Raw genomic sequence first — 16,418 nt, forward strand, 5'->3', positions numbered from 1 at the left:
TTTTCTCTGTAATGTCTACTAATGTCCAACAGGAGGCGCCACCAGGCCAAAAACAGCAGCATGAAATCAGTTTTTTCTGAACGAACAGTGAACGAACTGTTCAGTGTGTGGATGTGCTGCAGGTTACCTTAAACCTGTGTGGGTTTTTTAATGGAGTCTGGTGTGAAGGCAGGTCATTGATTAAACCGCTGCTGAAGGCCATCCAACCAAACTCCATTCAAAATGTAAAGGTTTACTTTTCCTGTGACACGTGAGCAGAAAAGCATGCAGAGTGAGTATTAAAGATTTTTAGGTGTTGACCGCTCTCACTATGAACAGCTGTGTCCTCACCTGATGAGCAGAGTCTGCTGAAACGTCTAAATATGAGACCGAGTGCAGCCAATCAGACTCTGTTGTGTCTGTTAGCCTTTCATGAAAACTTTACAGAACTGCATTGTTGCAGAGTTATGTTTTTTCTTTACTACAGTGAATGTAAATTAATTGATTTCCAACCAAAAAGTTCTGAATCACACTTTTAATTTTCAAATTCTAAAACCCTGACATTTCTTCGGTGCTCCATCTCGACTCTTGTGCAGTGTCAGAGAGCAGAAACTGAACCAAAGACATGCAGGTTACAAATTTCAGGTTAAGGTTTCTGTAACTGTACTGGAGCATGAATAAATCAGAGGTTTCTTTTTCTTCAGTTTAATGTAACTCAGACCGGTGCAGCAAATCTGCATCACGCAGGGAAGCAGAGCCAGCGATGCCATTGACTTCAAACGCCTTTCAGTCAGAAATGTGGGAATTCATAACATCCTGTCTGCAGGAAACCTCACAGCAATGCTGTTGTTTCCACTCAGCCAATCACTGCTTCCCTCTGCTTGGAGGGGGGCGCTAACTGGGCCTGACTGTAGAGACTCTCTCTGGGAGCTGTGATGTCTGAGCAGGCCCCCCTCCTGACAGCAGCGAGGTAAAGCCCAGGACCCTCTGAGAGCCACAACATCACCATCATGGACCTTAGCATCAGTGTCTTGGAGCTGCTGGGGGTCCTGTTCTCGGGAGGGGGCTTGCTCTGCTCTCTGGCCACCACCCTGATGTCCACATGGCGCATACAGACCACCAACCTGCTCTCCACAGAGAACATTGAGTGGGGGCTCTGGGAGACCTGCGTGATCCGGGAAATGCTGGAGTGTAAGCCCTATGACACCCTCCTGGGCCTGTCATCGGACATCAAGCTGGCCCGGATCTTTATGTGCACAGCGCTGGGGGTGGGGATACTGGGACTGTTGTTGGCCATCCCCGGCCTCCGCCTGGTGAACGGCTGCAGCCGCCGTCAACTGGAAGACCTGAGCTGTAAGAGGGCCCTGAAGGCGACAGCTGGGGTATTGTGCCTGATAGCTGGGATTCTTGTCCTCATCCCAGTGTCCTACATCGCCCACACGACGGTCGAGCAGTTCTTTGATGAGTCGTTGCCGGAGTTGGCCCCTCGCTGGGAGCTTGGCGACGCTCTGTTCTGTGGCTGGACGGGCGGCCTCTTCTACCTGGTGGCGGGAACGCTGCTGCTGATTTCCTGTCTTCAGCTGCAGAAGCTGGACAGTAACAGACCTGTCCACGTCTCTCTGGTCCCAGTGAAGCCAGAACCCCATTTTGTCAGGACCAAGTCTGAGTACGTCTGAGACCGCCTTCCATCAGGGATGCTGCAAGTCTCCTTTGACTTTTTCTGTATCTAAAATTAAATGTTGGACAAACCTCACTTCAAATCTTCTAGAACCCCCTGACTGTCATGACCGGAGACCTTCCAGCAGGAACGCCTCAAGTCTCTGTGATGATGTTATACCTTCTAGATCAGGAAGTCTAAAATCTCAGATTGTCTGGACTAACCAAACTTTATCCCACCAACATTCAGGACCACATGTGAGGACACCTCCCAGCAGCGAGGACGCAGGTGTGAGGTTTCTCCTCGAATTCGACACAGTGAGATCAGATCTGGAGGTTTCAGTCTAAACAGCTAATAAAACAGATGTTTGAAGCCTCTTAAAGTTTAACATTTTCTGGCTCACACACCAAATGTGGCACAAACGGCTTAAATTTCTCTTCTTAATCTGTCAGGATGAATTGGGGGGAAATTAAAATGAAGCTTCAGGTTAAATCAGAGTTCAAACATTTTTCTTTCTTTTCTGTTGAGCTGCAAAGTCCAAACGTAACATCTGAGAGTTCCTGCTTTTTAGCTGCCTCTGAGTTAACTGAAGAGTCAGAGAGAGCATAAACCGCCTCCCTTTGTCCTGCTTTAACTGCACTACAATAATGTGAATGCAAACATGTGAGTGTGTTTCTGCATTTGGATGTTTTGGCGCAGCAGAAACACAACGAGGAATATTTTAGCATCATTCCCAGATGTGTTGGATTTATTCCCTTTGTTTCAATCAGTGAGACGTCTGCGTTTGTTTTCCTGGAGCCAAAGAGACGAAAGCTGCTGCTTCACTCATGTCAGTCCCACACGGTTTATTATCAATCTAAAAATGGAAGTTATTGTTTTCATTTGGAGACACGTGAAGACAAACTGTTGTTTCCGTGAGAGCGAGGCAGATAATTGATTCATTGATTATAGAATATAAATATATCATTTATCCTTAAACATGAAGGTATTTGTGTTTTAAAGCTGCTGAACATGATTTTAATCAGTTTTGTTCAATCAGATGAATGATTTGTAAAGATAATTGAATATGTGGATGTGAGCAGCAGATGAGTGTAAATACTGAATAAAGACTGAAAAATGTGTTTAATGTGTGTTAAGTTTGTGTTAACATTTAAAATGTGAGAAAAAAGAAACAGACTCACTGAAACCTGCAGATGTACAAACTCACAAACGCGTCCTCACACGAGTTAAACACAATAACACAAACCATATTTAAAGAGAAACAAAAATAACAACATGGACACGTTTTCATCAGGAAAAATAGATGCATTAAAAATATTAAATAATAAATATTTGTACAAAACAAAAATAACAAAGTATAAAAATCAGATAAAGCAGAATAAATAATTTAAATATATCATAAATATTTTTACAAATTTAAAAAAGTCAGTGAATAAAAAAAATTAGACAAGAATCGAAATCAGAAGATAAATCAACTTAAAAAGGCTGAGTTATATTACAGACAGCTTAAATAAAAAAAAGTTTGTGAAGAAAAAGAAATGAAAAATCAACTTTTGATTTTTTTTGTCTGTGATTAAAGTTCTAAGCCAAAAAATGATAGTCAAATATATAATGTTAATAATATTGGCAATTATAAAATAAACAATTATAAACATTATTGTAACTTTTCTTTTTGAATTAATTGAATTATCTCTAAGGAGCTGAAATTATTCTTAATGAATTAAAATGAGTTGATAAAAGTTGGGTTGGATGGAAACATGGTTGTCCCATACTTTCAGCATTTTCATTTAATATTTGTCACATTTCCTGCAGGAAACCTGTCATCCATATAAAAGCTATCAATCCATGTGTTAGATGACAGGAAGTGACATGTGACTCGGTGACATCATCAGGAGCCGGGTCGGGTGCAGCTCCTGTGAACATAAAGAAGCTGCTGTTTGTTCAACAAAAGGCTCGTTTATGATGAGCGAGCTGCAGTCAGAGAGCGGCTCAGGGTTTCGGTGAATCTGAAACCAGAGGTTTCAGGATCAGACATGAAACCGTTTCCAGTTCAACGAGTAAATAAAACTTAAAGAGGAGAGAAGACGTCCACGTTCAGAGGCCTGAGGGGCTGCAGAGCATCTCCAGACGAATCTTCAGTTTCTGCTTTGAGGCCGAGATGGATGGAAACGTACCTGCTGCACATGTGAAACATCCACTGCTGTCGAATTAGTGCAACAACACAGTCTGTGTCCATCAGCATAAAGAAATGAACAGTTTTTTGGTGCTCAGTTCATGAAGCTGGACTGAACTTCAGCACCTGCAGGTTTACATTAACTCGGCCTTTCAGCCTGTGGAGAGTTTCACTGCTTCCCCTGCTCCTGTTAAAGTGCACCGCGGCTCCTTCCCTTGTAGCTGCTATAAACACACTATCAGATCTTAGACTGTATCATTAGTTTATAATGTCCTACAAGACACTTTACAGGCTAACTGCCTTGCTGAAAGGTGACCGGCAGCTGTAAAACAGCTTTTAAGGCTTTAGCTGATGCCTTTGCCGCTGGGTCAAAGCCAGAGGAGATCCCGGCCTCAGTGCAGGAATCTGTTGCAGCGTCTTCCTGTGAGCCATCAGGGCATCTCTGCTGCTGCACTAATTCATTTAGTCCAGCCCAGCCGCTCCCAGACGGGCCAGGATGTGCCAGGATACAGCAACAACAGCACAGCTCAGCGTGTGCGAGGGTGAGACTGCCATGGCCCCTGGGTGTTGTGTTCTTGTTAACATTGGGTTTTGTTGCATTATTGTTCCTAGTTTTGATTTGTTCCTATTTGAGTTGTGTTCCCTCGTTTATTCATAAAGATTCTTTATGGTGATGATCTCAGGTTTGCTTTCAGGGATCCTGAGTTTATAATTATTGCTGCTTTTGAAATGTAGAGTCTGTGTTTTAGAGTTTGTTCCTGTATGATTTTTATGATTTTGGTTTGTTACTCTAACCTGTGTTCCTCTGTGTGTCTCCTTTGAATCCCTGTTACAAGGCTGCTGGACTGGACTTTGGACTTTCTGCATTCAGCTTCAATAAAAGTTTTTTTTTATCTCCACGTGTTTAGAGTTTTTGACTCTTGTTCATGTTAAACCTTTACAGTCACAGGGATGAGCTGCTGTGAGGTGTTTTACTCCATGGATGAGTTCATTAAAACCTCTCACACTGGTGTGAATCTCCTCCTTTCAGGATATTTTCCCCCCTTTTGGCCTTTTTCACGTCACATTTTAGTGATTTTTGTCATTTGGTGGTAAAGCAGCAGCAGCAGGACTTTGTGTGCTCTGCACTCGTCTTCCTCTCATGTTCTCCAGCTGAGAAAATCTTCATCCTCTTAGAGTCCTCCTCTTCACTGTTATCGCTTTCTTTACCTCAGGGGCTCGTTAAAGGGATTCTTTGAGAATAACTTGCATCTTTATCAGAAATGATGACTTCAAGGAGAACATCAAAGGCCCTGATTATACTTTCCATGATTGTGTGTCCACCAGGAATTATGTTACATAAATTTCACCATCAGGCGATCTGCGTGAGGGTGCGTGTGGACTTTTGTGTCCCTGCCAATTCTTTTTTCTTTTGTAACTGCCCGGATGCTTTGAATAAGTATAAAAGCTCATTAACTCAGGATTAAGTTCTCGGGCATTGTGTCTCCAGCCGTCCGTGTTCCTGTCCACAACAGTGGCTTCAAAAGTATTTATACCCTTTGAATTTTTCCATATTTTGTCACATTACAACCACAAACATAAATATATTTCACTGGAATTTAATGTGAAAGACCAACACAAAGTGGTTACAACTGTGAAGTGGAAAGAAAATTATACATGATTCAAAACATTTTTTACAAATAAAAAACTGAAAAGTGTGGTGTGCAAAAGTATTGAGCCCCCCTGAGTCAATACTTTGTGGAACCACCTTTTGCTGCAGTTACAGCTGCAGGTCTTTTAGGGTATGTCTCCACCAGCTTTGAACATCTAGTGACTGAAATTTTTGCCCATTCTTCTTTGCAAAACAGCTCAAGCTCAGTCAGATTAGATGGAGAGCGTTTGTGAACAGCAGATTGGGTTTAGGTCTGGACTTTGACTGGGCCGTTCTAACACATGAATATGTTTGGTTTGAAACCGTTCCATTGTAGCCCTGCTTTATGTTTAGGGTCGTTGTCCTGCTGGAAGGTGAACCTCCGCCCCAGTCTCACGTCTTCTGCAGACTCCAACAGGTTTTCCTCCAAGATTGCCCTGTATTTGGCTCCATCCATCTTCCCATCAACTCTGACCAACGTCCCCGTCCCTGTTGAAGAGAAGCAGCCCCAGAGCATGATGCTGCCACCACCATATTTGACAGTGGGGATGGTGTGTTCAGAGTGATGTGCAGTGTTAATTCTCCACCACACATAGTGTTTTGCATTTGGGCCAAAAAGTTCAATCTTGGTCTCCTCTGACCAAAGCACCTTGTTCCACATGTTTGCTGTGTCTCCAACATGGCTTCTGGCAAACTGCAAACGGGACTTTTTATGGTTTTCTTTTAACAATGGCTTTCTTCTTGCCACTCTTCCATAAAGACCACATTTGTGCAGCGCACCACTAATAGTTGTCCTGTGGACAGATTCCCCCACCTGAGCTGTGGATCTCTGCATTTGGTCCAGAGTCACCATGGGCCTCTTGGCTGCATCTCTGATCAGTGCTCTCCTTGTTCAGCCTGTAAGTGTAGGTGGACGGCCTTGTCTTGGTAGGTTTACAGTTGTGCCGTACTCTTTCCATTTCTGGATAATGGATTGAACAGCGCTCCGTGAGATGTTCAAAGCTTGGGAAATCTTTTTATAGCCTAAGCCTGCTTTAAACTTCTCCACAACCTTCTTCCTGACCTGTCTGCTCTGTTCTTTGGACTTCATGATGCTGTTTACTCCCCAATATTCTCTTAACCAACCTCTGAGGCCGTCACGGAGCAGCTGTATTTGTACTGAGATTAGATCACACACAGGTGGACTCTTTTTAGCCATTAGCAGTCATCAGGCAACTTCTGAATGCAGTTGTTGCACTCAGAGAAAAGGGGGCTCAATACTTTTGCACACCGCACTTTTCAGTTTTTTATTTGTAAAAAATGTTTTGAATCATGTATAATTTTCTTTCCCCTTCAGAATTGTAACCACTTTGTGTTGGTCTTTCACATTAAATTCCAGTGAAATATATTTATGTTTGTGGCTGTAATGTGACAAAATATGGAAAAGTTCAAGGGGTATGAATACTTTTGCAAGCCACTGTAAATCAAGGTTTCAGAAAGCATCACAAGTCGAAGAAAGTTCTTAAAATGTTGTCACTCGGAGTGACAACATTTTAAGAATTCAGGCTCAGACGGTTCGCTCCGGGTTCTCTCAGAGCTCCATAAACAGACACAGTCACACAGAGACATGAAACAGTGAGAGCTGCAGGACCTCGCTGCCCTCCACTTTGGATTTAATGACTTTCTTCCTCTTTGGGACAATAGAGCTGTGGTTTGAGAAAACGCCAACGGCAGGAAGACGAGTCCTCACCCTCGCATTGTTTAAGCACAAACAGGGAAACGCTGCCACGCTCTGCCAACTGCAACAAACCTGCAGGTGAGCTCCGAGCAGGAACGCCACGTTTTCCTCCTGGCCTCGTCTCCAACACGCGATCCTCACTCGGCACACGTGCTGTTAAGTATTTGAGTGGTCGGTGGTCAGCAGTGGGGTTTGTGATCGCCTCAGCAGGCACAGCTCAGATAGATGTGTGATGGTGCAGATACTACCAGCGAGTCAATCTGGTCTCCATCAATGATCCTGCTGATCTTAATAAGAAGTCAAAGCTGACACAAGCACAAAACACCTGAATCAAACACATTTTTATGGCTTTCACGTTCTAATCTGCATTCAGCTGTTTTTTGTGAGTGTGTTTATTACAGCTGCTGTTTGTGACCAGTGAAGATCACTGACCTCCGTCCGGCCCAGCAGGCTGCGATCACACAGTTTGTTGTTATTCTGCAGCAGAAAAGAAGGAAGGAAAGAACGAGGACTGAAAATCAAAGTTTCTGAGCAGCGAGCCTCACTGACTAACAAAAACTGACCCTAAAAGCCAAAATAAAGTCGTAAATCCTCGTAAACCTCTTTGGTTCAGCAGTTCTGACGTCCACAAACAAACCAGAGCTGCTGACCTGTGTGCCCACCGTCACAGGTGTCCTACCAGGAAGGAAGAGCTTTGTATCCCTAAAAAGGAGAAAATGTGTTTTTTCAAAGTCAGAAAAGCGGTGAAGTAACTGATGGGGTCAGAAGTCATGATTCATCTTTTGCACTCCTTGCAGAGCGGTGCTGTTCTGCCATTTTTCCGAGGTAATCTGATTACATTTCATCCCATGTTTCCTGAAGCTCCGCCTGCTGGTTTGATGGGAGCTTCATCGCTACAGTCGATCTAGTGTTATTTTGGGGGTGAGGCGGAGACCTGTGACTGTGCTGATACTCCATTACTAACAGAGTGCAGGTTGGCTGCTCCTCGTACAGTGAAGCGGTGCTTTGGCAGGAAACTGGCTTCAATTAAGCTGTTTTCTCTGAGTATTATCGGCCCCGTGAATCAACATTATTAGTTATCAGGCCTCTGCAGGAAATGGCTTTCTCTGCCTCCTGTGAGGTGATCAAAGGCAGTCACATCAAAGCTGTCTCAGCTTTGATGTGCACTCAGCTAAAAACGATGATATAAAACAGTTCGTCTGCCCAACGTTCCCGAGAAAGTGGAATAACATCCAGCAGACTGTGAGCTCTCACACACACACACACACACACACACACACACACACACACACACACACACACACACACACACACACACACCCACAGTACGTACACAAAAATCTATCATAGCAGTGATCAGTAAAATCAAAAGCATTATTCCAGCTTTTGATCAGCACCATGGACAACAACCAGAGTCAGAGGGAGGAGGAACAGACACATTTAACCATCTCCTTCACCTGGACCACCACAGCTCCAACACAGGTGCAGCCTTCCTAAAATAACATGACTGTGAGAGAAGTGTAACAACTACAGGATAATTATACAATTCCTCATTTAACAATCGATTGCAGTGGACCAGCTTCTACATAAAACACGCACACACTACAGTATGAATCATATTTTAAAGTTTAAACAATATTTCAATGATTTGCAAAAAAAAAAAAAAACTACTCACCTGTCAGAACTTCATTTTTCTGGTTTTGTGCTCAGAAATTCAGATTCAAATTTAGTCCTGATGGTTTAATCCTTCCTTCGTCTCTTGAGCAACACTTTTTCTTTGCTTTGGTTCATTAAACATCATTTAAAATGCTGCCAAGTACTCCACAAAACACTCGCTGAAAAACAAATGCATTTATAGCTGCTGTCAACAGGTTATGTAGGAGTTATATATTTCCCAGCATGTGTCATTTCTGCCTGTGTGGATGCAGGAACTGGACCCCAAAGCAGGACTCGTGGAACTGGACAGAACTTGGAGGAACACGGCTTTATTGCTGGATAACTCAGGAACACAATTAATAAATACACTCTGCTGGTCAGCAGCCAGAACGACATTAACTGAGAGGGCTCTGGGAAACAACACAGAACCAGGGAAAACACAGCAGATAGGAAACCCACAACGATGACACGACAAGGAACCAAAGAACACACAGACACACAGACAAATACAGGTAATGAGAGGAGACAGCCGGGAGAACAGGTGAACACAATTAACTAATAAGACGAAGGGAAGCAAACAGAACACAATACACACGAGACAAGGACGAGCAAGTAACACAGGAAACATGACAGACTGAAGATGAAACAAACAAACTGCAACAAACTGTAACCAAGAATAACTTAAGTAACTAAACTAAGAAGGTCTGAAGCTACAAATAACACCCAGATGAGGAACTCACAGGTACACACCCACCACAAACTAAGAATGATAGAAACACCAAATAAATGAAGACACAGGGTCACAGGATGATGACAGCATGCCCTCTGACCTTTCAGGAAAGGTGTCTGCTTTAATCAGTGGAGGGTCAAATGACAGAGTACATATTTTGGAACTGAAACTCAGAAACACAGCATTGATACAAATATGCTCTTTACAATGTAACATGTGCTACAAAGTTACATTTACCATTTCACTTTCATATTTACCATTCAAAATGTTCTGTACTTCACTAGCTGTCTAAATGATGTGTGTGTAATAATAATCTGTTGTTCTCTGTATAGAAAGCACAGTAAAAACCTGCTGGGACGGCCTGATAATCACTGACTTAATGCAATAAAGACTTTTTTTAATCTTAATTTCATAGAAGAAGAAACTTCAGCTGAATTTCAGAATAAACTTTGTTGTGGTCGTTCTGAGATTCTGACCCTCCAAAGTAAAATGTATTCCTGGATTAAAAACTAAATTTCTTCCTTTCATGTTCGTGGAGAAACAGTTTGGTTCAGGCATCTGTCAGAAAGCCAGAGATGCTGAGTGTGTGTGTGTGTGTGTGTGTGTGTGTGTGTGGGCCTTTGTTTGCTGGTAGGCAGAGTGAGGACCACAGCTCCCAGCATTGTAACAGTCGGAAACAAAGAGCCTGTTCTCATGTGAGTCCAGCAGCAGAGGACAGGATGTCATGGAGCGGATCGGATGGCTCAGAGCGTGTTTGTGTTTGTTCTTCTATCTTTACGAGGGCCGATACGAACTCCAGACAGCAGGATCGTTGGTCCGTCCTCGCTTTGGGAGACGTTTCTGTTTGAGGGTTCAAAGCTAGTTTTAGGGTTCGGGTGAGACTCGGGTTGAGGCTGATGGATATTGGATGCATATTTGGACGAGGCCTCAGATTTTAAGCCCAAATCCCTCGATGATTCTTTTCTCGTAAAGACCTTGGCCTCTGTTCCCAGAGCTTCCTAAGAGAAGCTCCTGGTGACGTAAACTGAAGAAGGTTCTAAGAATGATGACGATCATTAGCGCCAAATCCTGGCAAGCATAAAAAGCATCTCAGGCCTTAAAACAGCTTCCAGTGTGAGAAACTAGAAGGCAGACTGCAGTGCCATGGGAGCCAGCTGGAATGAAGCTCTAACAGGTCTTTCCTTCCTGGCGTGTAAACAGGATATTTACAGCTTCCAAAATATAGATAATGCAGCTTTTTGGGCAGGAAAGGTTCAGAGTGCAAATGTAGTGATGAAGATAAAATGAACAGATCAAAGTGTGTCGTGCTCATTAATTCATGATGTTAACTCCTGCAATAAAACATTTGACCTGAAGCGCTGTCAGCAGCTGCTGCCTGTAGCCTTCCAGTAGTTTTCCTAAAGCTGTCCTCGGCTGGAACTCCTTACAGATATTTTATAGGCGCTCTGAGAGGATTTTCAGGATGTTTGTGAATAAATCCTGATATATTCTATCAGCGGGAGCACATTAAAGCACATTAAAGCACATTAAAGCAATGACAAACATTTAGGAAATCACAAACTTTGTGATTTCCACCTCGATGAGTCTCCTGTTTCCCCACTCAGAGGAATGAGCACTGATTGTTCCTTTACCGTCACAGCAGCCTCTGTGGTTTGTTCCACTCTGAAGCTTTTATACATTAATGCAGCAGCACAACAACACTTTACAAAGAGTGAAAGTGGCACCATCGGTTTATACAAACCAGTGGTGCCTCTGGACGATATGAACAGTTTCAACCTCCATACCTCTGAGCTAGTGGACAGTACAGACTATAAAGTCTATAATTACATTTAATATAAGTTTGTTTGTTTTGGGTTGCTTTTTTTTGGGGGGGGGGGGGGGGGGGGGGGGGGGGGGCTTAAAATCTAGAATAAATTGTTCAAATGTGAAACTCTCACTGCTTTCTGCACTCATGAACCTTTGTCCCTTTAAAGGTGCACACACACACATCTTTCTTTAAAGACCTGTGGGGGTATGCTGGTGTGGGCTGCACCTGCAGGGGCAGAAACTCACCTTTACCCCATGTCTGCAGGTGTCTGATTTTGCACACAGCTTCTGTAATGTCTCACAGAGCGACACCTACCAAATCCATCAGCACAGCCATCACTGATCACTGATACTGCCACAGTGAGAACAATCAGTCAACAAGTGATGCTGAAAGCTGGGTTTAAGTACTGCACTAATTCTTGATAACCAGGAGTGCCTGTGGGAGACTTCCTGAGACCAGGCCCAGCACTCAGAGAGCTCGTTTTTCCCACACCCACAGAGAAGGCCGGTCTGGGGTCCCTGAACAAGGATAAGCTAAAGAGAAACGATGGATGTAATCTTAGGTCCTTGTTTAACGTTTTTATTTATTATAAAAAATGATTCACCACCACACAGGGCGGAGGCAGTAAAACTGTCACATCGCTGCTCAGTGAACAATCTGACACTGAAGGTTCTCAAAAGCAAAGAACTTATTCTGGACTCCAGGAAGCTCCAACGAGCACCTTCTCTGGCTCCTCTGTGGAAAGTGTCCTGACGTACTGTCTGGGTGTACAGTGTGTAAGTTCCCAGCTGAAAACAGGAAGGCAGTGCAGAGGGTCATCAGCACCGCCCCAAAGATCATCGGCTGCCCTCTGCCCTCCCTGGAGGACCCACCAGAACCTGCTGCCTGAGGAGAATCAGCGCAGTCACAGGAGACCCCTCACATCCTGCCCATAACTTCTTTGACCTTCTACCCTCTGGACGGAGTTACAGTTCATTTAAATCACAGTCCAGACTGTAAATAAACAATGACCCCCCCCCCCCCCCCCCCCCCCCCCCCCCCCCCCAAAAAAAGAACAATTCTGTCTGTTTTTACAGGTTGTGTATTTTATGTAGAATAATCCAGTTTGAGTATTTAAATTGTATTTTCCACTATACTTATTTATTTTATATTTTATATATAACTGAGTGCAGAGAACCTTTGGGGTGGAGCACAATTTCATTGTACCATGTAATGACAATAAAGGGCTATTCTATTCTATTCTATTCTATTCTATTCTATTCTATTCTATTCTATTCTATTGTGATCAGTGCTAAAATAAAAAATAATTTACATTTCTAATCTAATGTTGTTGCAGTTAGTTTGATGATTAAAGATGAGAAGGACGTTTGGTCCCATGTTGCCTCCAAACGCAGACACGGTTTTAAAATCAGGAGTTTAAACTTGTCGTTGTGTCTTTGACTCCGTTCTGCTTCATTTATTCTGACTTCTTAATTTGATTTAATCTATCTAACATTTTCTGGCATGTTGTCATTTGCTTACTTTAATCTACAGATGAGGGCAGAATTTTTATCCACTCGATAAAAATTGTATTTCTGTGAAAGCTTTCCCAAACATTTTAGCTTTACAGTCGTCCTTCGCTGTATCACTGTCTCATGTTTTTTTGTTTGTTTTTTAAATATATGTAATTCTGTTATTGTGGGATTTTGTGGTATATATAGTTATTTATAGAACTCCCCATCACCTTCATCACATCAGTACTGCACAGCTAATTGATCATCTTCATCATTCAAGTTGCAGTAAGACAGTAGGAAATGTTTATAAAGCCTTAAAATATATAAAAAATAAAATAAATATAGTGTTGCTACTTCGTGGATTTCGCGGGGTCTCTGGAAGGAAACCTGAGATCGGTGAGGGATCACTCGAACTTGGATGATTAGATGATTTTACAGACAGAAGCAGAATTAATGTCCAGGGTCATAATGATTAGCTCTCTACAGTAATAGCCGGGCATGGATCCTTTTGGCTGGATAACAGCCTGCGTCTCCTGACCAATCACAGCTCGTTCTTCTTTGGTGAATCTCTCACGCTCCTCCAGATTTGATGGTCTTCTGGCACAGATCCTGGTCTTCAGCTCGCTCCACAGGTTTCCTCAGTGCTTGATGCTTTCTCAGATGACGGCTCAGAGGTTTTTATACTGTGTGTAAATTGGAGGATAACCCTCAGCTTTTAAAAGCTCTTACAACATTAAAGCTCATTATTGCACAGCAGTGCTCTGTGCTCTGTAATAATACTGACCCTGGTCATTACATTTCACAGGGGCTAATTATTTTGTCTTCATCTGTGTCCATACATTTTCTTAACTGCTCTCAGTTTAATTCACAGCTGCAGCAGTAACCGGCTTTAACACTGAGGGCTATTTCACTGGGATTTGTCTCCCACTGGTGGAAGAACAATGAATTGCACTGCTGTCTTTTTTGCAGGAACAGATGTGATACAACAGGTTTCCAACAGAGGAGGATGGCAGGTGAATACAAGACTCACCTCATGGATGTGCAGCTGACAAATGTGATGTCAGCATGGACCAAAATGTCTGAGGAATGTTTCAGCACCTTGTTGCATCAGTGCCACGAAGAATTACAGCAGCTCTGAAAGAAAAAGGGGTCCAAGGGGGCTCTGTTTAGCCCTACAGCCACATTATCTTCTACCATTTAATGTTTACAGTCTGCTGCTCTTCCTCATCTCCACCTCCGCTGATGACTTGCTAGAATTACATTTAATGTGCGTGTCTGCTGCACCCAATGCATGTCCTTTTGTTAGCACTTCCCATAAAACACACACACTGTTCTCCAGTCCTCCAGTCTTTGTACTTTCAGGGTCACCGTGGAGGAAAGGGAGGGGTAAAACAGAGAGAGGGTCACAGGAGGGGTGGTGGGAGGGCGACTTCAAATCAGTCTGTGAATATCATTGGTGTATTTTAAGGTTAGACAAAGATGCAGATGGGTTGTTTACCCAAGAATAAAATAACATTTTTAAAAAGCCAACGTACCAAGTTTCAGCCTCCAGCCACATGTGTCAGACTCGTGTCCTGCATGCACTAAAGACCGGAGGAGTTAACAGCTCAGCATCAGAGCCAAGGTCACCACAACTCTGCCCATCATTAAGTAATAACCAGGAAACCTGGATGGTTATGATTCAGGAGACATTTTTCACTATATGAATTCTTCAGTCATAGCCTGGAAAATCGATCAGACATCTTAAACTTGGCTCTGTGTGCTTTCACCTACCACTCTAAACATAAGCTTTAATCCCAGCCTACTGATCAGAGGTTTCTCCATCGCCCCAACTCTAAGCTATCACAGTATGACTGAGTATTTATGGCTTTGGGAGTTATTAATAAGTCATTCAGCATACTGCACTGAAAGTGTGCTGTGCATTTTGTGCAGTGCTTCATTTGTTCAGTGGCCTTTGAGGAAGCTTAGAGCACCTGGTATTCCAGGTCAGAGGAGATCAGCTGAAGGCTGCTCTTCATAAAGAGGCTCTTTATGGATTCAAATGTTAAACAGTGAATCTTTAGATTTTTGGGATCTTTGTCCCCTTTGTGGTCATTTTCTATAGTTTATGTTGTTCCAAAGTCCTTCTAGAAGCAAGGCCCACAGAAGCATGGCTTTTGAACAGTTTTGAACAATTATTGTTTTTTAAGTTTTATTAATAATAGCATTCATTTATTTATCAGTTGTTTTGTTAACCATTATCTTTATTAATGGTCACGATACAGTAATTTTTTCCCCTGCATAATGTATTTAAGCAGGAGGTGAAAATGAATATGACAGCACAGCATAGAAAGTGAGCAAAGGGAATCATTTCACATCTGGAAATAAATAAACATTAAAATAAAGCTTTGCTTTGATGATTTCACTCCAAAATAAAGTTCACTGTGTTTGTTCGAGTGAACTTTATTTGCCATCTTTGTCTGAACGATCGTTTCATGTTTCCACCACTAGATGGAGACAAATTACATTCAATGGAGAGCGAGTCTTTTACAGTGAAAGCAGACTGTAGTCACTTACAGCTTTCCTGTACCCGTGCAGCTTCTTTACTATCTGAAAGTGTAACTTCATGTTTTGTGGATGTGTTCAGCATAAACTGCGACTCTTCTTTCTCTTGTGTCAGAAACAAGCTGGTTTCTGGTTTGAGCAGGAGCCAAATCGACTGTGACACAATTTCATGTATCACTGAGTTCTTTTCAAGAATTACAAACTTGAGCATTTTATTCTGAAAAACTGTACAAGCTGAAGTCAGATACCGTCACAGAACAAACATGAATACAATTATAAAAACACATCGACAACCAGACAAAAAAAAAAATCACAATTTCCTAAAAATGATCCAAAAAGATGGAGAGAAAAAAGAAATGTTTGTAATTCTTTGACTGACATTATCAGTCAATCAGTAAACACTGTAAATAATCATCACTTCTGATTTTATTTTTATGTTTTTATCTCCTTAATTTGTCGGTTTATAATTTGAGCTCTGCTGTCTGTAAGAAAGCTGCTTTATAACTAAAGTTTTGATCAATACATGAATATTACAAAGTTTTATAAATAGAAACAGAATTGAAACATTCAACGTTCATGAGATTCATACAAATCAGATTTTTCAAAAGTGTGAACAGCACACGGTTCAAGGTTGGAACTACAGCTCCCATGATGCTTCAGGGCTGGAAACTTAAGTATGAACTCATTGTGAGCGCACACACACACACACACACACACACACACACACACACACACACACACACACAGTTTGCACCACTGAAAAATAACCAGCGTCCTTCAGCTCAGATCTTTAATAAAGTTTTGTTTTATCAAAGTAACCAACGTGCAGAAAACATCATGCTTCGTTTCACACTGTCCAGTGTTTGATGGTAACGATCACATGATCATGAAGCCTGAACACAAACCCTTCTGTTTGGCCCTAAAAACCAATGAGCTCGTTCCTGAGTTTGACAGATCAGCTGAGAGCAGGAGTTATTTCAGACTTGAGCTTCAAACCTCACACTGATGTCATCACCGGGACGTCTCCTTCCC

General features: G+C 42.4%; 1 protein-coding gene across 1 annotated transcript; it reads left to right on the plus strand.

Moving 5' to 3' along the window:
* The first annotated feature begins 12 nt into the window (after positions 1-12).
* LOC115791592 (putative claudin-24) lies at positions 13-2,756 on the plus strand. The gene has a single exon (XM_030745723.1). It carries the CDS (start codon positions 990-992, stop codon positions 1,653-1,655), a length of 666 nt encoding a protein of 221 aa, XP_030601583.1. The 5' UTR covers positions 13-989; the 3' UTR covers positions 1,656-2,756.
* The last annotated feature ends 13,662 nt before the right edge of the window (positions 2,757-16,418 follow it).

This window comes from Archocentrus centrarchus, chromosome 2 (genome assembly GCF_007364275.1).
Source record: "Archocentrus centrarchus isolate MPI-CPG fArcCen1 chromosome 2, fArcCen1, whole genome shotgun sequence".
In the NCBI taxonomy this organism is placed as follows: domain Eukaryota; kingdom Metazoa; phylum Chordata; class Actinopteri; order Cichliformes; family Cichlidae; genus Archocentrus; species Archocentrus centrarchus.